General features: G+C 50.0%; 3 protein-coding genes across 8 annotated transcripts in view; 2 read left to right on the top strand and 1 right to left on the bottom strand.

The window, feature by feature from the left end:
- GIGYF1 (GRB10 interacting GYF protein 1) overlaps positions 1-11,442 on the bottom strand; it is a 57,069-nt gene extending 45,627 nt beyond the window's left edge. For 4 of the 6 annotated variants that reach the window (XM_028702270.2, XM_077916779.1, XM_077916781.1 and 1 more), the window contains exon 1: positions 11,280-11,441. The gene's annotated coding sequence lies outside the window, so the exon portion shown is untranslated. Of the gene's footprint in view, positions 1-11,279 lie in introns of all 6 variants that reach the window. The other 2 variants (XM_077916782.1, XM_028702272.2) reach the window with 2 other exon arrangements.
- Positions 5,038-14,257, top strand: LOC114581742 (meiosis-specific protein MEI4-like). Its single transcript, XM_028702274.2, has 2 exons — positions 5,038-5,156; positions 12,486-14,257. The coding sequence occupies exons 1-2, from the start codon at positions 5,038-5,040 to the stop codon at positions 13,858-13,860; spliced, it is 1,494 nt and encodes a 497-aa protein (XP_028558107.2). The 3' UTR covers positions 13,861-14,257.
- A 2,383-nt stretch (positions 14,258-16,640) lies between these two features.
- Positions 16,641-24,016, top strand: part of ZAN (zonadhesin) — a 68,592-nt gene continuing 61,216 nt past the window's right edge. Inside the window, exons 1-2 of the mRNA XM_077916778.1 lie at positions 16,641-16,797; positions 22,895-22,947. Coding sequence (XP_077772904.1) covers positions 16,706-16,797; positions 22,895-22,947 — 145 coding nt within the window. The 5' untranslated portion in view covers positions 16,641-16,705. The remainder of the gene's footprint in view (positions 16,798-22,894; positions 22,948-24,016) is intronic.

Here is a 24,016-nt window from a genome sequence, read left to right as displayed (position 1 = left end):
TGTCCCTCTCTCCTCCCCACTCAGCGGCTCTTCTCCCACTTTGCTGTTTCAAAGCGAGCCTCAGAGGAGGGAAGGAAGGGGGACCATGGATCCTCTGCTCACAACTGCAGCAGATCCCCCCCGCCACCCGCAGGCATTCGCTCCATAACACGCACAGACATTTCCCCTTACTTTCTAGGAGGAAAAAAGTGAGTGTTATGGTGCAAAAAATACGGTACCTTTCTGACTGTAAGCTCTGTTTGACAGTGGAACAAGCTCCCATGAGAGGTGGCAGTGTTCTTAAGCAGAGGTTGGGTGGCCATGTGCCGTTTATGATCTAGTTGGACCTGATAACTCTCAAGAGTCCCTACAATTCTATGATTTGATGGTGTTGGCGAATGCCACAGTTTTAACATGTGCCATGTGAGAATATCTTCCTTATCCTGAATCCTCCATCGTTCAGTTTCACTGGACAATCCCACTGAGCCTACAGCTTCCTCTGGCCTTTTGATCATTTAGGTTGCTCCTTCCGGCACCTTTTCAAAGTTTGGGAGCGTTCAGTCACCTCCGTGGGCAGCTTGTGGGCTTCTTGGCAGCACCCAGAGCTCTTCACCCACAGAAAATGGAAACTCTTTGAAACAAAATGCTAGGCTGGATGTCTCAGAATGGCTTATTCTTTTCATCTGCGGCTCACAAATACCCAACAAGAAGGAGAAGTAAAGGTGCCATGGCAACATCAAAAGTTCAGCCTCGGACAATAGGACATTTAAGTGAATTGGAATCATCATCAACAAGAATGGCAGATAAAATTAATGGACTATGCAGAATTAGATAAATTAACAGGAAGGATTTGAAACCTGCGGGACCAGAGATCCTTAGAAGACTGGAGCAAATATTTGAACTATTTGAAAAGCAATTGTAATGAACAGATTACACTATATAGGACTGCAAGAAGTTCTGTAAGGAGGATTATTTGAAATACTGCGAGAAAGACCATGATGTGAATTATTAGTCAATGATAATTCAAAGTAATAGCTGAAATTAAGAAATGCAGAACAATGCAGAACAAGGGATAGAGAACGGGAAATCTTCAGAGGTGGTTGACGGAAGTCTAAAATATTGTACAAGGTAAGAAATTATGTTAAATGATTGTTGGAAATGATATGTTAAAAAAACCAATAAAAATGTATTTTTAAAAAAGGAATCATCATCATCAACAACAAGGTACTCTTCTGCTCGCTCACTCTCAAGGAAGTGAAAGTTTTATTCCTATAACAGTATAGTTGTATGGTGCTTGTTCAGTTCCAACTTCCAAGAAGTGTCCCACGTCCTCTGACCGCAGGGAGCCAATTCTTTAGGAAGCCTTCCTCCCTCTCTCCTGTCCTGCAAGGCCAAAGGAACAGAGGAACCTAGGGCCAATGCAATTCTGGGCTGCATCAATAGGAGTATAGCATCTAGATCAAGGGAAGTCATAGTGCCACTGTATTCTGCTCTGGTCAGACCTCACCTGGAGTGCTGTGTCCAGTTCTGGGCATCACAGTTCAAGAAGGACACTGACCAACTGGAACGTGTCCAGAGGAGGGCAACCAAAATGGTCAAAGGCCTGGAAACGATGCCTTATGAGGAACGGCTAAGGGAGCTGGGCATGTTTAGCCTGGAGAAGAGGAGGTTAAGGGGTGATATGATAGCCATGTTCAAATATGTAAAAGGATGTCATATAGAGGAGGGAGAAAGGTTGTTTTCTGCTGCTCCAGAGAAGCGGACACGGAGCAATGGATCCAAACTACAAGAAAGAAGATTCCACCTAAACATTAGGAAGAACTTCCTGACAGTAAGAGCTGTTTGACCGTGGAATTTGCTGCCAAGGAGTGTGGTGGAGTCTCCTTCTTTGGAGGTCTTTAAGCAGAGGCTTGACAACCATATGTCAGGAGTGCTCTGATGGTGTTTCCTGCTTGGCAGGGGGTTGGACTCGATGGCCCTTGTGGTCTCTTCCAACTCTAGGATTCTATGATTCTATGACTGGAGGGGGGTGTGCTGTAATAATAATAATAATAATAATAATAATAATTATTATTATTATTGCCAGCCCCAAATCCTGCATGGTGGAATATAAATCAAGAAGAGACTCTGGTCATGTAGGTAGAACTTTGCCATCAATGTCTACTAACCCTCACAGCTTCTTCATTCCACTCCCACTGCTTCTGATTACCAATTGCTGGAAACCACAGGAGAGGAGAGCACCCTCGCACTCAAGTCCTGCTTACTGGCTTCCAAAAACGGGCGCCTGGTTGGCAAACTAGGGCTGGCCAATATATCAACGTATCGTCCCAGACTGGTCTGAAGTCCATGTTGTGATATTGGTTCCACGGCCAGAGCTTCAGAGCGGACAAAAACCCCACGCAAGTGACAAAGCGAAGGCTACCAAATAAATCCGCAAGGACAGCCACGCAGCTGAGACGACGGGCAGGGTGCTTTGCAGTAGCTCAGAATAAAGCGCTGCTGCATGAACCTTTCCGCTGACAGCGGATGAGTGGAGCAGACAATGGAGGAAACCAGACTTTGCCTGCAGCGAAGAGAGCCTGACCAAGTCCAACCTGGCAGGCTCCCAACTCCACCTGTCTCTTGAGCGCCACATACAACACCTGGAATGCACTTAAGGGGGCAGCTAAAAGCCGAGAGGGGTTGAAGGAGAACAAGGCTTGAGGCAGGAGATCCAAAATACAGAAGGAAAGAGAACCACGGTCAGCGCTCCCAATATTTTGTATTACTGCACCTTACTGTTCTTCTGGTTGCAAAGGTTTTTTAACCAACTTAAATGTTGCATTTTATATTGTTGTAAACCCAACCAAGATCAAACCTATCCATTCTGAAGGAAATCAGCCCTGAGTGCTCACTGGAAGGACAGATCCTGAAGCTGAGGCTCCAAGACTTTGGCCACCTCATGAGAAGAGAAGACTCCCTGGAAAAGACCCTGATGTTGGGAAAGTTGGAGGGCGCAAGGAGAAGGGGACGACGGAGGACGAGATGGTGGGACAGTGTTCTCGAAGCTGCCAGCATGAGTCTGACCAAACTGCAGGAGGCAGTGGAAGACAGGAGGGCCTGGCATGCTCTGGTCCAGGGGGTCACGAAGAGGCGGACACCACTAAATGACTACACAACAACAACAACAAATCCAACACAGGCACCCCAGGATGAAACGCACATAAGAAGTGCAATAAATGCACCATTCTCTTGCCCAGATCTGGCCACAGTGACCCATGCGATGGTCACCTCCAGGCTTGATTATTGTAACTTGCTCTACACGGGGCTGCCCTTGAAGCTGACCCAGAAACTCCAGCATCGAGGCTCCTTACAGGGTCCTTGCCGCGGGATCACATTCATCCAGTACTTTACCAACTGCACTGGCTCCCGGTGGAGTACAGGGTCAGGTTTAAGGTGCTGGCTTTGACCTTCAAAGCCCTAGGACCCACGTACCTACAGGACCGCCTCTCCTGGTATGCCCCGCGGAGGACCTTAAGGTCCACAAATGACAACACTTTAGAGGTCCCAAGTCGCAAGGTGGTTAGGTTGGTCTCAACTAGGGCCAGGGCCTTTTCAGTAGTGGCCCCGACTTGGTAAAACACTCTGTCCCAAGAGACTAGGGCCCTGCGGGACTTGATATCTTTCCGCAGGGCCTGCAAGACAGAGCTGTTCCGCCTGGCCTTTGGTTTGGACTCGGTCTGACCCTTATGTTTCCCTCCACTTATGGTTTTGATCTATGGGCTACTATTAAAATGAGGCTGCATTTTAAATTATATTTTAACCAGTATTTTTTAAAAAAAAATTATTGTAATTTTACTGGTGTCAGCTGCCCTGAGCCCGGCTCTGGCTGGGGAGGGCATGGTATAAATAAAATTTTATTATTGTTATCATCATTATCATCCCCACCACCGAAAGAAAGTCTTTCTCCTTGGTCCTGGCTTGCATACCCAGCTTCCCAACCATCTCTTCCCTCTCAGACACAGCCAGAGGTTTCATGTCTAGACTGGACAGAGCAGCCTGAACGGAAGATGCTGGTTGACCAAACAGAAGGAACAACCAACTCTATTATTTTTACACGCACAATATTTTTCAAGTGTGTTGCTATTTATTTGGACCATTCATTCCCTTCAATCGTCTTGAAATACTATCTGGGATTCTTCCTAAAGTTTACCGATCAATTCTTTAGAGCTGAACTATTTATCCAGAGTCCATAAGATGAGGCCTAAAGCAGAGCAGCTGGATCAGGCCAAAGGCCCACCAGGCTCCAGAATGCTGTTCTCAGGACTAAACCGCTTCTGGTGCAACAGGACACCGTGACGGAAGCCAGAGCACACAGAAACGCCGTTTACTTTCCTGCCACAGTGGTACCTATTTATCTACTTGTGCTGGTGTGCTTTCGAACTACTAGGTTGGCAGGAGCTGGGACAGAGCAACGGGAGCTCACTCCGTTGCGGAGATTCGAACCGCTGACCTTCTGATTGGCAAGCCCAAGAGGCTCAATGGTTTAGACCACAGTGCCACCTGCGTCCCTTTACTGTTCAGAGATACACTGCCTTCAGCAGCAAAGGTAGATCAGAGCCTTCTCTTCCATGACTTTACCTAATTCTCTTTTAAAAGCAAGATGGTAGACTCCAGCACACCTAGCACAAACATGTCCTGTTTCAGGGGCCTAATCCGGCCCACCAGTCGGTTTAACTTGGCCCCTGTGGCAGTCTATTTCCTGGGGTAAAATCCAAAAAAAAAAAAGGTCAACAACTTCAATCCTAAAAAAAGGTCAACAAATGTGGTTGGCCCTCACGGCCCTTCACTTCATCAAATCTGGCCCTCTTTGAAAAAAGTTTGGACACCACTGACCTAGGAAGACCAAATGACAGAGCTTAACCATGTGCTGTTACGAAGGACTTTCTACTCTCTCCCGAAACTTCCAAAATTCGTCAATCATATGATGACCCAGCTGCGTTCAAGCATTATGAGAAGGAAAAAGCTTCTTCCTAGCTGCTTTCCTCACATTGTGCATAATCTTAACATGCCTCGATCATGTCGTCCCCCAGCCTTACTAGCCATTTCCCTAAACGGAAAGCCCCAAACGCTGAAACCTTTCCCAACGTCCAAACATTGCTCCAGCCCCTTGGTGATGTTGCCTGCCCTTTCCAGAGGTGAGGCGAAGAGAACTCCAACGACTCGGAACACGAGGAACTGCTAAGAAAAACCATTTACGGAAAACCAAGGAATTTGTAACAGGCACCAAAGAACCACGGTCCATATATTATTCCTTCCAGTAGCACCTTAAAGACCAACTAAGTTAGTTCTTGGTATGAGCTTTCGTGTGCATGCACACTTCTTCAGATACACACACTTCTGTGTATCTGAAGAAGTGTGCATGCACACGAAAGCTCATACCAAGAACTAACTTAGTTGGTCTTTAAGGTGCTACTGGAAGGAATTTTTTTTGTTTTGACTATGGCAGACCAACACGGCTACCCATCTGTAACTGGTCCATATATTATGCATCTCAACTTTTTAATCTCTTCTAATATATAATATTTAGGGGGACACGGGTGGCGCTGTGGGTAAAACCTCAGCGCCTAGGACTTGCCGATCGCATGGTCGGCGGTTCAAATCCCCGTGGCGAGGTGCGCTCCCGTCGTTCGGTCCCAGCGCCTGCCAACCTAGCAGTTCGAAAGCACCTCCGGGTGCAAGTAGATGAATAGGGACCGCTTACCAGCGGGAAGGTAAACGGCGTTCCGTGTGCTGCGCTGGCTCGCCAGATGCAGCTTGTCACGCTGGCCACGTGACCCGGAAGTGTCTGCGGACAGCGCTGGCCCTCGGCCTCTTGAGTGAGATGGGCGCACAACCCTAGAGTCTGGCAAGACTGGCCTGTACGGGCAGGGGTACCTTTACCTTTAATATATAATATTTGGCTTGTCACATACCATTCAGCACTTCAGACCAACAAGGACTCTGGCGCTGCAATGAACATGTATGCACTCTGGCTGACTTTGCTTGCAAATGGTGAAGGTGTCTCTTCAGGGTCCCCTCATCCACAATACCTTTCTTGAATCAGCTTTTCCCAGCCTGGTGATCTCCAGGCATTTGGGTCTGGAAATCCCATCAGCCCCAGCACTACACAACTCTGCTGGCTGGGCATGATGGGAGATGTAGTCCAAAACAAAGGTTGGGGAAAGGCTGGTTTTAATGCTGGGACCTGGGCCAGCATTTCCAAGCTTACTACAGTGGTACCTCTGGTTACATACGCTTCAGGTTACAGACTCCGCTAACCCAGAAATAGTACCTCGGGTTAAGAACTTTGCTTCAGGATGAGAACAGAAATCGCGCGGCCGGCCTTGGCTGGGGAGGGCGGGGTATAAATAAAAAATATTAGTATTATTAGTATTAGGCCCCATTATCTAAAGTGGTGTTTCAGGTTAAGAAGAGTTTCAGGTTAAGAACGGACCTCCAGAACGAATTAAGTACTTAACCCGAGGTACCACTGCACTACTGTTAAAAGTAAAGGTAAAGGGACCCCTGACCATTAGGTCCAGTCGTGTCCGACTCTGGGGTTGCGGCGCTCATCTCGCTTTATTGGCCGAGGGAGCCGGCGTACAGCTTCCAGGTCATGTGGCCAACATGACTAAGCTGCTTCTGGCGAACCAGAGCTGCGCACAGAAACGCCGTTTACCTTCCCACTGGAGTGGTACCTATTTATCTACTTGCACTTTGACATGCTTTCGAACTGCTAGGTTGGCAGGAGCAGGGACCGAGCAACGGGAGCTCACCCCGTTGCGGGGATTCGAACCACCGAACTTCTGATCGGCAAGTCCTAGACTCTGTGGTTTAAGCCACAGCGCCATCCGCGTCCCTGTGGTACTGTTATTCTCACTGATTTATTAATCACCTTCTAAACCACCGTCTCAAGGCAATTTACATATGAGCTTCGGCTAGGACAAGACCTTCCTATGTGTAGGAAGAGAGTTTGGGCTCAGGACACAACACAGAGCTAAAAACCTCCAGAGGATTGTCCACAGTCTCTATGTGTTGTTGTTTTTTTTACTTTATTTAAATCTTTGCTACACCACCCTTCAGTTCAGCAGGGATATTAATTAGCCGAAGCATGAAGCAAGGCTCCATGGCTAGAGAGCCCCAAAAGCAGGCCTTGCGTTAGATCAGGCATAGGCAAACTCGGCCCTCCATATGTTTTTTGAGACTACAACTCCCATCATCCCTGACCACTGGTCCTGTTAGCTAGGGATGATGGGAGTTGTAGTCCCAAAACATCTGGAGGGCCGAGTTTGCCTATGCCTGCTTTAGATACAGTTTTCACCGACTGGACGCCTCCAGCTGTTCTGGACCACAACTGCCAGCAGTGCCAGCATCATCAGGCCTTGCTAGCTCAGGCTGATGGGAGTTGTAGTCCACAACATCCTGACGGCACCTGGTTGGGGGAGGCTGCTTTAGGTCATGGGGTGCCTGGAGAAGGGTGATCTGTGCATGGCCAGATTTGATGTGGAAGCAGACGTGCCCTCCAGTATTACGATTCCCAAACCACAGAGGGCTTAAAGGGCAGGCACTATTGCTCCGAAACAGACCAGAAACCAGTGGGGCTTCTGAAGCCTCACTGAGAAAAGTTGCCAGTGCCAGGTCCCAATTTGCAGCCTTAAGTGGCTATATTTTGAACTCGGTGCTGTTTCCGCGAAGTCTTCAAAATAATAATAATAATAAATTTTATTTATACCCTGCCCTCCCCGGCCAGAGTCCGGCTCAGGGCGGCTAACACCAATAAAATTTCAGTAAAAATATAATGGGGGGGAACTATTTAAAATACAGGTTAAAATGTAATTTAAAATGCAGCCTCATTTTAATAGCAGCCCATAGATCAAAACCATAAAGGGAGGGAAACATAAGGGTCAGACCAAGTCCAAACCAAAGGCCAGGCGGAACAGCTCTGTCTTGCAGGCCCTGCGGAAAGATGTCAAGTCCTAGTCTCTTGTGACAGAGCATTCCAGCAGGTCGGGGCCAGTACTGAAAAGGCCCTGGCCCTAGTTGAGACCAACCAAACCACCTTGTGACTTGGGACATGCAAAATGTTGTCATTTGTGGACCTTAAGGTCCTCCGCGGGGCATACCAGGAGAGGCGGTCCCGTAGGTACGTGGGTCCTTGGCCGCACTATGCACGGTGCATTGCAGACGCCTAACCCATAGGCCACCGCCAGAGCTCCAACAAGCTCCCTCCACACAGGAGGGGCCGTAAGCCGAGTGAAAGGCACTCCATGCGCCTTTGCTGTTTCAGCGCTGCAAAACTCTGGTCCCTTTTGCCATTTTGGCCACTCTTTTGCAAGTTCAGACAACCAGGGGTTGGCACAGTTAATTGTGTGAACTCAATGCAGGACCACACCCCCTGGGTATGATCTGGACACTAGCGGCTGCAGAACAAGAATGGATTAAGTGGCCGCGTCTGCAGCAACCTGATTAATCATGACCCCTAATAAAGTGTGGTTTCATCAAGGGCAATATTTTTCTTCCGATCACAGACACTAGAAATCCAGGAAGGTTGTATCTTGGGGAGCTCGTCTCCCGAGTGCCCAAAACTCAACTCAAAGAACTGTTTTACTTTTCTCTCCTTCCTCTGTGGAGATGTGGCCTCAGAACTGTCTGCCTGCCTCCCTCACCCTGCCCACCATTCAAAGAACGGAAGAGCCCCACCAGACCAGGTTGGCCGACGAAGCACCAACTCCAGAAGAAGCAAGAGAGAGCCACCACACAACACCATGGAACACAAGCTGTCGTCCTCTGCCAACTGCGCATTTCGGAAGACTATCTGAACATCACACAACTGCCAAGATCCCAACAACAATATTATGAAAATAACTAAACCCAAATTTACTAATGGGAAAAACAGTTTCTCAATGGAGGAATGGGTGGTGACTGCTGCTGATGACCGTACGCAAGTCCACCTAGCATGGAGGCAGTTACTATACCCTGCAGCAATGAATTCCACAGGTTAATAGCACACTGCACAAAACGTGTCCACCACAACCTAATAACAGACATGTCAACAAGTCACCACCTCCAGGCAGGAAGAGGCTTTTCTTTAAAAAGAAAGAAAAGCGTGTTTTCCCCTTTCCCTTTTAGACCACAGAAGGTTGAAAGTGAGTTGTTGCAGTCAGGCCAGCCGATATCTTTGCATCCGCTCCGTTGTGGTCCAACAATGGGTGAATCTATTCAACACTCCCAGCACTGTGTACAGCTTTCTAAATCTATTCTCTGTTTATTTCCCCACAAGAGGTAAGAAATCTCCAAAATATATCTGCTCTCTGATGGTTTCCATAGAAAGCCACCTTATACAGTCAGACCATTGCTCTGCCTTACTCAGCGTCACCTACACCATACACCAGGGGTCAGCAACCTTTTTTAGCTGTGGGCCGGTCCACCGTCCCTCAGACCATGTGGTGGGCGAGACTGTATTTTGAAGGGGGGGAAATGAACAAATTCCTATGCCCCACAAATAACCCAGAGATGCATTTTAAATAAAAGGACACATTCTACTCGTGTAAAAACACACTGATTCCCAGACCGTCTGCGGGCCAGATTGAGAAGGCAATTGGGCCACATCCGGCCCACGGGCCTTAGGTTGCCTACCCCTGCCATACACACTCCAATCCTGCCATATCTGTTGCAGATTTGGCAACCAGCACCACACACATGCCCCTGGCTTTATAGCAGAACAAGAGCTTGTTGGCCAGAAAGCCAGACTTCAACACAAGCCACCCACTGCCAAGTGCACTGGCATTCAGGGTATGTCCCAAGGCTGTAATACTGGGAGCGAGGTAGTCCTATATTGACTGTTTGCACAAAGAAGTAATCAAAGACTGGGCAGTAGGCATGAAACTCCCCACTGCCAAACTGCCTTTTAAAACCTCTTAAAGGAGTTTTTTGCTACCACATTACAGGGCTGCAGATAACCACCTTTTCCCGCCAGAGGTTCTCTTCAGCCAACCAGCCACACAGAAGCTGTTGCCGCACAGGTCAAAACATTGTGCCCTGCTACAGACAACTTCCATACACAGATGTCCACGTGCGAGTTATACACCCAAACTTTAAAAGGAGGTGGCATCAAAACTAACTCAACAGGCAGGAAGGGAATAATATAGGAGACTAAAAGAAAGAAAAGGAAACCAGGACTCCCCAAACCCCACATATCACACTCGGCTTCTCAAATGCATTTTTGCACTGTAGTTTGTGGATGCAAATTATTACGGGTCATTTAGCAAGAGAATGCCACAGTATCTATCGTCGCCCTGCCTTGCCCAAGAAGCGTTTATCTGTCATGCAATAGCTTTCTGCAGGCTGGTGACCTTACAGGATCCTGTCCCAACATTGAACTTGGAACTCCACCGAACTGCGGATCTCTCTGATCTGCCCGCGCGCACACGCGCCCCCCAAATCTCTTCCTAAGGAAACAGGGAGCGTTGCAGGGAACCACGGCAATCCTCTCGCAGCCCGCGTCATTTCGAGGTCTCCGCAAGCATGACAGGAGGGGAGTGGCGAAGCGGCAAAGCCTTCAGGGGCGCCGGAGCCACCCCGCACCCTTCCTCTCTGCACGGGCACCGGGGAACCACAGGGCGAGCCCTAGGGGGCCGGGGCGGGTGGGGAGAGTCTCGTGTCCGTCCTGCCCCAGCGGCTCCCCCCCCCCCTGCTTGCAAAAACGTGCCACGGGCCTCCGCAGGGCGAGCGCGGCAAGGGCACAATGCAATCAGGGATGCAAGGCGAAATGGGTTGGGTTGGGCTTTTTTTTTGCAGCAGCAGCGAGAGCAAGAAGCACCGGGGCTTTGCATGCACACGCAAGAGGACGACCTCCGCCGCCATGCACGAGAGCGAGGGGGGTCCGGGGGTGCAGCAGAGGCGCCCCCCGTTTTTTTTAAAATAGGAAGGGCGTGCAAGGGAACGGGAGGCGCAATGCAAAGGCTCGCAGGACGGAGCAAAGCGCTGACGCCCGGCACTTTTTTATGGGGGGGCGGGGGGTCCCCTGCGTCTCCATGAGGCGCCTCCGCAGGGGAGGGGGGAGGGGCGGCCCGGGCACCGCAGCCGCCCGAGGGGGCGGGGCCCTCGCTCTCCCTCGGCGGCGCGTGTGTGTGTGTGTTGGGGGGTGTTGCGAAGGGGGGAGCCCCTCTCCATGGCGACGGGGGAGGGCGGGGCCCCGAGGGAGGAGTGGGGTGGGGGCTCCCCGGTTCCCATGGCGACGGGGGGGAGGAGGGGGGCGGTGGCCCCTCGGCGTCTCTTACCCGCAACTGCTCCGCGCGCGCGGGGTGGAGGAGGAGGAGAGGGGGGGACGGGAGAGGGGAAAAAGGAGGAGGCCGCAGCGGCGTCTACGGCTCCGCTTCTCTCGCTCTCCTTCCTCCTCTCGCCGCTTGTTTGTGTTTGTAACCAAGATGGCCGCCCTCCTCCCGGTCACGTGACGCGGGCGCCCAGAGGCAGGCCGGGGAGGAGGGGAGATCACGTGGCGGGGGGAAAGGCGGGTAGAGATGGTTTAAAAAAAAAAAAAGACGAGGCGTCGCGCAGGCGCAGTCGCGCCTACGTACGTACGTGAGCGCCCGGCGTCCCGTTTCCCCTTTCACGCTCGTCACGTGTGCGGAGTCCTTCTCTCCCTTCGTGCGCATGCGCGCGCTCACCCAACTCCCCCTCGAGCGTTGCAGAGGTAGAAGAGCGAGGCCGGCGCCGCGCCTCAGCGTCACGTGACCGAAGCCGGAGCGGCACGCTCGGACGCCGAGACGTATCACGTGACGCGCGCGCGCCCGAAGCGCCTTTTTTTTCCCCCGCCCCCTCGGCGAACCTGGCTGCGGCGATGACGTCATGCGCTTCGCTCTGACGCCCTCACGCCGAAAAATGACGCCCGCGAAGAGAAAATAGTTTAAAAAAAAAAAAGAGTCGAGCGTCCCCAGCGGGAGGCGGGGCCTGTTCCTTTTTTTTTTTCTCGAGGTCACGTGTCCCTGAGGCGCTTCCCGCTCCGGGGCCTTGTAGGCCCCACCCTGAGGCGCCTCCCAAGGGCGCGGGATCAATAGGAGGCTCCAAAGGCCGCGGATAAGGGCCCCAATTTGGGAAAAAAATAAGAGTAATAAAAAACCTGTGTATGGGCCCATAGGTATTTATATAGAGGTCTAAATACGGCCATATATACCTTATATAGATTTCTATATCATATATATCAATATATAACATGTAAAGATAAATATATATATGCTGTATAAATATTTTTTTGCACATACATGAACACACGCCCTAAAAAGGACAATTAATACCGGCCGTTAAAGCCACGCAGTTTAAGAAACAAGGAGTCCTTGTTTATATGCGATTGTGCAGAAAAAGGGCCTTTTTAAAAAAAATAATTAACAAATGATTTTTATTAAGTACAAGTTAGAAAACATACATATTTACAACGAAAGAAAATACAAAGGAAAAAGAAAATACATATGACCAAGGAAAAAAATTAGAAAAAAATTCTCTAAAAAGGGCCTTTTTCTTTTGGGGACGTCTCTGCCTTGGGCGACCCTGGCGCTCTCCGCCGGCGGCCTTGGGCCTTCTAACCGACGAGGCCAGGAGGGACCGGGGCCTGGATTATGGCGACTGACCCCCACTTCAGGCCGGACCCCGGGGCCTCCGCTTTTGGGGACGGAAGATGGCGGAGGCGCAGCGTGGTTCCTGGAAGCCTCGCGCCTGGCCCTGGCCCTGGCGGTCTTGCGTTCGAAGCCACCCGGCGTAAGCGGCAAGGAGCACGCGGAGCACCTGGCCAGGATAGTGTCCGGAAAGGATCCCCGGGAGAAATCGCGAGTGGAAGCTTTGGAAGCGGAAGTGGTTCGCCTGAGGCAGCAGCTCCTCCTGAGCAAAGTTTACCCGGGGTTCGGTTTGGAGAACGGGGATCCGTCCGTCGCCAGCAATGAAGCACTGGCCCCTGTCCGTGCGGACGATCACTCCGGCCATTTGGAAGATTCCGGGTGCAGCGTCTCAAACGACGACCTAGCGGACACGCAAGATGCCTCAGCTGCCTTCAGCCACAGCGAGCGCGGTCCTGCGTCCGACACTTCATCCGTATTGTCCATGTTGGCTTCCTCCCGTGCCGGCCCAAGCAAGTCTTTGGTTCCTCACATACAGTTCCTACGGCGTTTCCTTGAGCTCAAGCGGCTGGCAGAGCATGGCGGTCTAAGAACAGACTTGGGAAAACTCGGAAGGGATTCTTCCGCTATATCTGATTCTTTCTCTCGGTTGCTCGATGGCCTGGTCGCCGCCTATAGTTTCCCTGAAGTGCCCTTCTCAGATTTTATGACTCGGGCAGTTTGCGCCGTCGTAACCGAGTTATTAAGCGATGCTGATGTATCTCGACAGATTTTGGGGAAGTGTCTTAAGAAGCTGGAAGACTCTGTGGAAAGACTCATAGACGTTGTATTGAACAGTAGCCACCTCAACAGATTTCAGGTTCAGGAGTCTATATCCCATGCCCTTGTTTCGATCGGACAATGCAACAGATTGAGAAGGCACACAATATTCCTGCTCTTCAGAGAAGTCAGCCGATTTGCTGATGAGTTGCAGCACGCCGATGAGATTCAAGCTGGGCGCGACACACGATATGAAAATATTTTCTTTCTGTGTAGAGCTTTGGAACAGCTTCTGGAAATAGGGACAGAGGAGGAAAATGTTGCTGCCCCTTCAGGCTGCGACGAGGAAGAGAAGATGTTTCTACAGAAACTTGACCAAGCCATTTTTCACCTCTGTGACGAATTTCCCTTGTTCTGTATTTATTTATGGCGACTAGGCACTCTTTTGAATGGGGCACACACTCAGACTGGTGGAAGAAGCTGGCCTGCTATGTAGCAGTTCATGACTGAGCCTGGAAAATGAGGCTAGCAGGGACTGAGCCATGTCCGCCAACGAAAGGAAATGGGACCGCCATTATAAAGAGCATGGGATTAAATAAATAAAGTCTATGACTGCAGGGTTTTTAACTTTGTTCGTTCCCAACTTTACACCTTTTGTTCTTTCAATTTTGTATTTAAAAAAAAATATTTTGTACTCCTTCAATGGCCGGTTGACCGTAATAAACATTTGATGGACGCATGAGCTGTGGTTTTATTTTGATTCAGCTTTCCATTCTGTTGCCGTAAACCCGCTTTTGAACGTGCTGGAAAAAGGCAGCATGCACGTGATTGAAAAGAGATGTTCTGATGTTTGTTCCAGTAAGTTTTTGTTGTTGTTTGGTCGTTTAGTCATGTCCGACTCTTTGTGACCCCCTGGACCAGAGCACGCCAGGCACTCCTGTCTTCCACTGCCTCCCAGTTTGGCCAAACTCATGCTGGTCTCTTTGAGAACACTGTCCCACCATCTTGTCCTCTGTCGTCCCCTTCTCCTTGCGCCCTCCATCTTTCCCAACATCAGGATCTTTTCCAGGGAGTCTTCTCTTCTCATGAGGTGGCCAAAGTCTTGGAGCCTCAGCTTCAGGATCTGTCCTTCCAGTGAGCACTCAGGGCTGATTTCCTTCAGAATGGAGAGGTTGGATCTTCTTGCAGTCCATGGGACTCTCCAGAGTCTCCTCCAGCACCAGAATTCAAAAGCATCCATTCTTCGGCCATCAGCCTTCTTTATGGCCCAGCTCTCTGCGACAAATCTCTTGGAAAGACAGAGGAGAAAGCAAGGTATGAACACAAGAAGAACCCCAGCAGCAGCAGCAGCTGAATCGGGCAAAAGGGCGGCCCAATTATCTCAGCATCCTGTTCTCACAGTGGCCAGCCAGATGACCCTGTGAGAAACCCACAACCAGAAAGAAGAGAAATGGTCGGAAGTGGGCTTGGCGGACAGTCTAGGGACTATACCCGCCAGCATCCCACTGATCAAAATACGTACGCTCATTTTTTTTGGTCCTGAGCTCTCGTGGGAAGCAGCTGACTCAGGCAAGAACACGAGACCAAAAAGATTGCCATTTGACATTCTGGGGCGAGCCAGCTGATTCACACAGAGCGCAAGACCCAAAAAAGCGTATTTTGGTCCAGCGCAATGGTCTCCCTGGCTGTTTAGGGCCACAACTAACATACCCAGCCAGCATTTTTGATGGGAGTTGTAGTCTAGCAAGATCTGGATGCCCACCCTTCCTCCAAGGAGCGCCAGAACCAAAACCAGCCGACGGTGCAGGGAGTTGCTGCTTTTCAGGGACAACTCTTGCACTGCAGGGAGGCGAGGCTGTCCGCTGCCCTAGCTAGATGTCCCATGAAGGAATGCAGGCAGTCATGGAAACAGCGATGTGTTGCAATTTGTTTATCGGCCCAACCTAATTTATTATGGGTGGTTGCCCCAAGATGATGTTCTGTATCTCTTATCTGTTGGTGACGATGGCAAAGGGTTCCCCTGGATCCATCCCAAGGTTCAGTCACCGTGACACATCCTTGGCACGCAACAGACTTGGAAGGTATCGCTGCCACCATGCTCTGCCCAGCTCTGAGTCTAAACACATTAGCACTCGATGAAAGGCTGGGAGGTTTTGCAGTGCCTTTCAATGTTCCTCTGCTTTTCAATATATGGCTGCGTAAAGGGGACCCCTGACAATTAGGTCCAGTCGTGGCCGACTCTGGGGTTCCGGCGCTCATCTCACTTTACTGGCCGAGGGAGCCGGCGTACAGCTTCCGGGTCATGCAGCCAGCATGACTAAGCCGCTTCTGGCGGACCAGAGCAGCACACGGAAACGCCGTTTACCTTCCCGCCGGAGCGGTACCTATTTATCTACTTGTACTTTGACGTGCTTTCGAACTGCTAGGTTGGCAGGAGCAGGGACCGAGCAAAGGGAACTCACCCCCTTGCAGAGATTCGAACCGCCAACCTTCTGATCAGCAAGTCCTAGGCTCTGTGGTTTAACCCACAGCGCCACCCACATCCCTTATACACACCGTTTAAAGCACACACACACACACACACAGAATCCTGGGAACTGTAGCTTAATCCTCACAGAGCTAAAATTCCCAGCACCCTTAACCAAACTGAGATCCCAGGATTATTGGAGGGGTGCTTTAAACGTAGGCTGTGTTGCTGCTCTCCAGTGTTCACACGTCAGCAAAACTCTGCAAATGAAGGCCCCCTATTCTGCGCATTAAATTCTTTCTAGGGGGTGACATTAGATTTGTGTTATCTAATCTCCCACCCCCACCCCCGAATTGTAGCATTGGAACGGACCACAAGGGTCATCGAGTCCAACCCCCTGCAATTAAGGATTCTTTTGTCCTGCGTGGGGCTCAAACCCAACGCGATCCTGAGATTAAGATGTTGAGCTTTCATTTGCTTCATCCCATCAATCTGTGTGGCATAGAATCCTGGTAGTGAGATCTGCAAATGTGAGCAGTTTAGGATACGGAGCAAATAGAACCATTGAATTGTAGAGTTTTACTGCCTTAGATTTCCCCCGTGCCACAAAATCTCTGCCTGCCCACTCTCCTCCAGATCGTTGCCACCCCAAACGGAAACTTGGGACTTAAAGTGTGGATGGAAAGCTCTCTTCGGAGGTGGGGCAGGGTGGGGCTGGCTAACGGAGGTACACGTTTAATCATCATGGTCGGGGCAAAGGTACGCCGTGGGATGTGATTCCTGTTGCTCTCTGCCCCGTGGGGAGGGGAGCTGAGATGATATATCAACGGGTTGTTGCACTTCCACCGGCCTGATCGCTCCAGCATCCCACAGGATGGGCACGGAGGCAGCCGGGCACCTCCTGACATTGCTCCTGGTACTCGAGGGCATTGCTGTAGGATGCCAAACCAGAGGCGAATCGTTCAGGTGAGAGGCGGTGTGGAAGGGAGCAGGAATGCGGGGACAGAGCTGCAGGGATCGGCTTTTGGTTACTGGAAAATAATTGTTGTTGTTTAGACGTGTCCGCCTCTTCGTGACCCCATGGACCAGAACACGCCAGGCACTCCTGTCTTCCACTGCCTCCCGCAGTTTGGTCAAACTCATGCTGGCAGCTTCGAGAACACTGTCCCACCATCTCGTCCTCTGTCGTCCCCTTCTCCTTGTGCCCTCCCTCTTTCCCAGCATCAGGGTCTTTTCCAGGGAGTCTTCTCCTGAGGTGGCCAAAGTCTTGGAGCCTCAGCTTCAGGATCTGTCCTTCCAGTGAGCACTCAGGGCTGATTTCCTTCAGAATGGAGAGGTTGGATCTTCTTGCAGTCCATGGGACTCTCAAGAATCTCCTCCAGCACCAGAATTCAAAAGCATCCATTCTTCGGCGATCAGCCTTCTTTATGGTCCAGCTCTCACTTCCATACATCACTAATAATAGAACACAGTAATAGAAAATAATTGGACACAGTAATAGAACTTCACCAGTCTAGATGGCTTTAAAAGAGGATGGGACAAATTGACAGAGGAGGAGAGGACTATCCATGGCTACTACCTCTCTCGCCCTGACCTAGCCACTGTGATCCACGCGACGGTCACCTCCAGACTGGATTATTGTAACTCGCTCTACGTGGGGCTGCCCTTGAAGCTGACCCAAAAACTCCAGCGGGTGCAGAATGCCATGGCGAGGCTCCTTATGGGGTCCTCGCCGCAGGATCACATTCACCCGGTGCTATACCAGCTACACTGGCTCCCAGTGTACAGGGTCAGGTTTACGGTGCTGGTTTTTACCTTTAAAGCCCTATACGGCCTAGGACGCTCGTACCTACAGGACCGCCTCTCCTGGTATGTCCTTTACGGTCTTCAAACAAAAACATCTTGGAGGTCCCAGGCCACAGAGAGGTTAGGCTGGCCTCAACCAGGGCTTTTTTGGCTGTGGCCCCGATCTGGTGGAACGCTCTGTCACAAGAGACCAGGGCCCTGCGGGACTTGACATCTTTCCGCAGGGCCTGCAAGACAGAGCTGTTCCACCAGGCCTTTGGTCAGGGCACAGCCTGACCCCCTCCTCACAGAACTCTAGCCCAATGGTTGCCATTAATTTGATTTTGAATTGATTTTAGAATGAATTGATTTTAGAATGCTGTGTTACTTTATTGTTGTTAGCCACTGTGAGCCCGGCTTCATCAGGGGAGGGCGGGATATAAATAAATTATTATTATTATTATTATTATTATTATTATTAGCCATAAGCTCTGCCTCCACAGTCAGAGGCAGCAACTGCTTCTGAATACCAGTTGCTGGAAACCCCAGGAGGGGAGAGTGGGCTCTTGCGTTCGAATCCTGTTTGCGGGCTTCTCATTGGGTTACCTGGTTGGCCACTGTGAGAACAGGATGCTAGACTAGATGTTCCCCCTTTGGCCTGATCCAGCAGGCTCTTTTGACGCATAAAGGATTTCCAGCCCCCTATTTTTTGGGTGCGGGGACAGGAAAGGAAGCAAAAGGGTAAAGAGCAAGTAAACATACTGCGTTGGTTTTCCCCGCAACAAAGGAGACCCTTTGTCGATCGAACAGAAAGCGAATGTTCAGATGATACCACACTCTGCATTTTCGTGGCAACCCTGCGGACATGCCAATTAAGATGATGGTCCAGAACTCGCGAAGCTCTCTGGAAGTTTCTCCTTAACCTCTCCTATAATGCAGCCTTCCCCCGATCTGGTGAACCGCAGGACCACAACTCCCATTGTTGTTGTTGTTGTTGTTGTTTAGTCGTTTAGTCGTGTCCGCCTCTTCGTGATTCCATGGACCAGAGCACGCCAGGCCCTCCTGTCTTCCACTGCCTCCCGCAGTTTGGTCAAACTCATGCTGGTCTCTTCGAGAACACTGTCCCACCATCTCGTCCTCCACCGTCCCCTTCTCCTTGTGCCCTCCATCTTTCCCAGCATCAGGGTCTTTTCCAGGGAGTCTTCTCTTCTCATGAGGAGGCCAAAGTCTTGGAGCCTCAGCTTCAGGATCTGTCCTTCCAGTGAGCACTCAGGGCTGATTTCCTTCAGAATGGAAAGGTTTGATCTTCTTGCAGTCCATGGGACTCTCAAGAGTCCCATTAGCCCCCAGCCAATACTCCAAGAATCCAAGCTGACAGGTGGACTTCCAACCTCTGTTAGAAAACTTACAATGAAAGAAAGTTGACAGCCTCCTGAAGGAGTCCATTCCACTGTCAAACTGCTCTTAACCCTCAGAAAGTCTAGTCGGAATCTCCTTTCTTTCGGTTTGAATCCATTAGTTCAAGTCCTCCCCCCTGGAGCAGCAGAGAACAAGCTTGCTCCATCTTCCATGGGGCAGCCCTTTAGATTTTTGAAGGGGGCTACCCTCTCAGTCCTCTCTTCTCCAGGCTAAATATACCCATCTCCCTCAACCATTCCTCACAAGGCTGGGTTCCCAGACCCTTCATCTGCCTGTCTGCCCTTCTCTTCACAATTTCCACCTTGTCAATATCCCTCTTAAAATGGGGTACCCAGAACCCAGTGAATTCAGGGTCGCCTGGAACAGAATCTTCCAGCCATTAAAAGATCTGGGTAAACAGGAAAGTTTTAAAATTCCTCTCAATGAGAGAGACAAGATACTCCTCAACTGGGAGGGCATTCCACAAATGGGGAACCAACACCAAAAAGGCCCTGTCACAAGTCTATGGCACCAAGCAGACTTCTTTCTTTTATTCCTGGAGAAGCCCAAACCCCCGCCCCCAGCCTCTCTGCTCCTGCAAAGCTACTTCGCTTAACCGAGTCCTCCTCACCCTCCGCACTTACTGTACCTCAGCCCATTACTTTCTGGTATTTATCGCTTTGCCGTTTAATAATAATAATAATAATCATAATAATAATAATATATTATGTATACCCCACCCATCTGGCTGGGCTTCCCCAGCCACTCTGGGCGGCTTCCAACAAAATATTAAAATACCGTAATACATCAAACATTAAAAGCTTCCCTAAACAGGGCTGCCTTCAGGTGTCTTCTAAAAGTCCGGTAGTTGTTGTTCTCTTTGACATCTGGTGGGAGGGCGTTCCACAGGGCGGGCGCCACCACCAAGAAGGCCCTTGAACTTTATTGCTATGTCTTAGTCTAACTGGGCTGTTCTGAGCCTGTAGAGTATTATCCTCACAGTGACCTTTGGTTTGCTCCCACCTTGAACTTTGAGCAACGCCAACGCCCAGGTGGAGAGTCAGGGTCACCAGGTGAGAAGGAGGCTTCTTGAGACCAGTGTGCTAAGTAACGATGGGAAGGAACAGCAGCCATGTCCCCAAGGCGTTGAGATCTGTGAAACGATGGAGGGCTTCTGTGCGTATGTGTGTTTTCTGCAACATGCCCTCGATGCAATCATGGCGCTTTAGCGGCAGAGTTATCCTGCGCCATCCACACTGCGTTTCCCTTTGGTCATCGTTCTGTGATGCTTTCCCAGTGCAAATCTTTGCTGCCATTCAGAGGGGAACTTTGCGCTATAATGCAATGTGAGAACATACTGTATTCTAACTGAAAACAGATTGCAGATACTTAATTGGCTTAGGATTTTATTTAAGTGATGAATTAATAGGTTTAATTACATAATGTGAAGATCAAAGGATGTTAATGTTTAAGTTAAACTATTTTAAGAACTATGATTTGGAAAACCGTTAAAAGGACATGCAATGAAATCCAACCAAGGGGGAGCGAGGAAGTCACTTAATAAGGTTAATAAGTGTAATTTTTAATAAGGTTATGATTCATGTTTGTTTTATGTGTTTGTTTGTTTATAATGCTGTGAAAATCAATAAAAAAATTGGAAAAAAAAGAACATGCCGTATTGGCCTGAATATAAGCTGCACCCACAAATAAGCTTTACTTTTAAAATTCGGCAGCTTGGGGGAGGCTTGGGAGCTGTGGACGGGACGGGTACCGTTGCCCTGCGCTCCTGGCCTGTTTTCTCCGACGAAGGGAGCCGTGCCACTTTGCCAACGGCATAAGGTCACAAATATAAACCGCACTTTAACTTTTCACGATCGGAATTTGGGGGGAAGTAGTGTGGTTTATATTCGGGCTAATACGGTAGACTGCATTAGGACCGTCTAGTAAATCAACTTGTTCTCGCAGGGTCCAACCAGTTGCCTCAATGGGGAACCAGCAAGCACAAGAGCAACACTCTCCTGTCCCGTGTCCTCCAGCAACTGGCGTTCAGAAGCCTCTGACCGTGGAGGCAGGGCATAGCCATCGTGGCTAGCGGTAGCCATCCATAGACTTGGTCCCCCAAGAATTTGTCTAGTCCTCTTTGAAGGCCATCTAAGTTGCTGGCTATCCCTGTGGGAGGCGCTGTGGGTTAAACCACAGAGCCTAGGACTTGCCGATCGGAAGACCAGCAGTTAGAATCCCCGCGACGGGGTGAGCTCCCGTTGCTCGGTCCCTGCTCCTGCCAACCTAGCGGTTCGAAAGCATGTCAAAGTGCAAGTAGATAAATAGGTACCGCTCCGGCGGGAAGGTAAACGGCGTTTCCGTGCGCTGCTCTGGTTCGCCAGAAGCGGCTTAGTCCTGCTGGCCACATGACCCGGAAGCTGTGTGCCGGCTGCCTCAGCCAATAAAGTGAGATGAGCGCCGCAACCCCAGAGTCATCCACGATTGGACCTAGCGGCCAGGGATCCCTTTACCTTTTACTATCAAAATAAAAAAAATTCCTTCCAGTAGCACCTTAAAGACCAACTATATTTGTTATTGGTACGAACTTTCGTGTGTATCCGAAGAAGCGTGAGTGCACATGAAAGCTCATACCAATAACAAACTTAGTTGGTCTCTAAGGTGGTACTGGAAGGAATATTTTTATTTTGTTTCGACTATGGCAGAACAACACAGCTACCTACCTGCATCTAGAACTTTTTGTTGTTTAGCCCCCTGGACCAGAGCACGCCAGGCACTCCTGTCTTCCACTGCCTCCCGCAGTTTGGTCAAACTCATGTTCTTAGCTTCGAGAACACTGTCCCACCATCTCGTCCTCTGCCGTCCCCTTCTCCTTGTGCCCTCCATCTTTCCCAACACCAGGGTCTTTTCCAGGGAGTCTTCTCTTCTCATGAGGTGGCCAAAGTATTGAAGCCTCAGCTTCAGGATCTGTCCTTCCAGTGAGCACTCAGGGCTGATTTCCTTCAGAATGGATATCTAGAACTATGCAGTACTAGAAAATGACTTTGTTTCAGCTGCCTGAGTCTTCCCACATTACTGGATGTCTGTGAGTTTTGGTGTCAGACGAAAGGGAGAAAACCTTTTGCTCTATCCATTTCCTCCATGCTGTGCATCGTTTTGTGAGCAACGATCGCGTTGCCTCTTACCTGGCTGTTCTCTAAACTAAACAGCCCCAAAGGCTTTCTTCATAGCAGCAGTCACTGCATCCCCCTCCATCATTTTGGTTGCCGTTTTCTAAACCCTTTCCCCAGCTCTACCCCATCCTATATAAGGCAAAGCTATATAAGGCGGGATGCGGGTGGCGCTGTGGGTTAAACCACAGAGCCTAGGACTTGCCGATCAGAAGGTCGGCGGTTCGAATCCCCGCAATGACGGGGTGAGCTCCCGTTGCTCGGTCCCTGCTCCTGCCAACCTAGCGGTTCGAAAGCACGTCAAAGTGCAAGTAGATAAATAGGTACCACTCCGGCGGGAAGGTAAACGGCGTTTCCGTGCGCTGCTCTGGTTCACCAGAAGCGGCTTAGTCATGCTGGCCACATGACCTGGAAGCTGTACACCGGCTCCCATGGTCAATAAAGTGAGATGAGCGCCACAACCCCAGAGTCAGTCACAACTGGACTTAATGATCAGGGGTCCCTTGACCTTTACCTTAAAAGAACGACATGCAGGATGTCAGCAATGTTATTTTCAGTTCCTCCCCTAATTATCCCTGGTGTGTAATTCTCCTTTTCCGCCGCTGCAGCCCGCTGGGTCGACATTCATGCTGCTTTTGTGGAAGGGACCTGAGAATCATTTAAGGCTTATGGGGTTATTTCCCTTTTAACTCTTTGTTCCTCTGTTTCAGGGCAAATCAGTTCCCTGGGGCTGAGCTACCACCAAAGCCTTTCGCAGCAAAATGTAAGTGACGACAACTGCTTCCCGGACGAGGCTAGAAGGCTCTCCTGCCCTGCCCTCTCTCATATTACACCCTCTCTCATATAACTCTCATATAAAGCTCAGGCATGTCCAAAGTCCGTTCCGGGGGCCTAATCTGGCTCCTGTGGCAGTTTATTTCCTGGGGTAAAAAACCTCAGCAACTTCAACCTTCAACCCTAAAAAAAGGTCAACAACTTTGAAATACTTACGGGAATTCGTTCCGGAGGTCTGTACTTAACCTGAAACTGTTCTTAACCTGAAGCACCACTTTAGCTAATGCGGCCTCCCGCTGCTGCTGCACTGCCACCATGCGATTTCTGTTCTCATCTTGAAGCAAAGTTCTTAACCCAAGGTACTATTTCTGGGTTAGCGGAGTCTGTAACCTGAAGCATATGTAACCTGAAGCGTATGTAACCCGAGGTACCACTGTATACTTGGAGTCGAGTGTGGATTTCATGCTCTTTATTCAGCTCATAGTAGTGAGGAATGGAAGTTCCCCCAAAATGTCTGCTTTATATACATTATTTAGACAATGGGCCCCATGTGATTGGCTAGTTCCGGGATTCTCCTGTAGGCCAATCAGGTTGCAGATCCACTTCCACCTGGAGTTGGATTGGGCGGCTCCTGCGGACCAATCATTCCGGATCTTATTGTTCTAAGACCAATCAGACTGCTGCATTCTGAATCCTATTGTTTTAGTTTGGATCCTATTCCTACTTCAATCCTAAAAAAAGGTCAACAACTTTGGTCGGCCCCCACGGCCCTTCACTTCATCAAATCTGGCCCTCTTTGAAAAAAGTTTGGACCCCACTAGCTGCAAATGAGGACTTTTCTGGGCGAAGTTGCCAGCGGCGTTAGCATTTTGGGAATCTCTTAGCTAATCAGCACCATGTTGATTTATCCTTTGGGATGGGATCCAGTAAGGCTGGGAATCCCCACGCAGGCAATGCACGTGGCCCACGCTCCGCCAAACTGTTCTTGAGCGCGTGCAGAGCGTCCCCATTGCTTGCATGCCCCTGCCGACGCCATTCCCCACCCCGGACCTCTGGGA

The sequence above is a fragment of the Podarcis muralis genome, chromosome 13 (assembly GCF_964188315.1).
Source record: "Podarcis muralis chromosome 13, rPodMur119.hap1.1, whole genome shotgun sequence".
In the NCBI taxonomy this organism is placed as follows: Eukaryota; Metazoa; Chordata; class Lepidosauria; order Squamata; family Lacertidae; genus Podarcis; species Podarcis muralis.
The sequence above is the reverse complement of the archived record's forward strand: the minus strand, read 5'-3'. Positions and strand labels throughout refer to the sequence as shown.

Bases quoted from the DNA above. Each gene is read 5' to 3' on its own strand.
- LOC114581742 (XM_028702274.2), top strand. From the start codon at position 5,038: ATGTCGTCCCCCAGCCTTACTAGCCATTTCCCTAAACGGAAAGCCCCA. The intron at 5,157-12,485 runs GTGAGGCGAAGA...GAAAAAAATTAG, and splicing joins GTTGCCTGCCCTTTCCAGAG to AAAAAAATTCTCTAAAAAGG.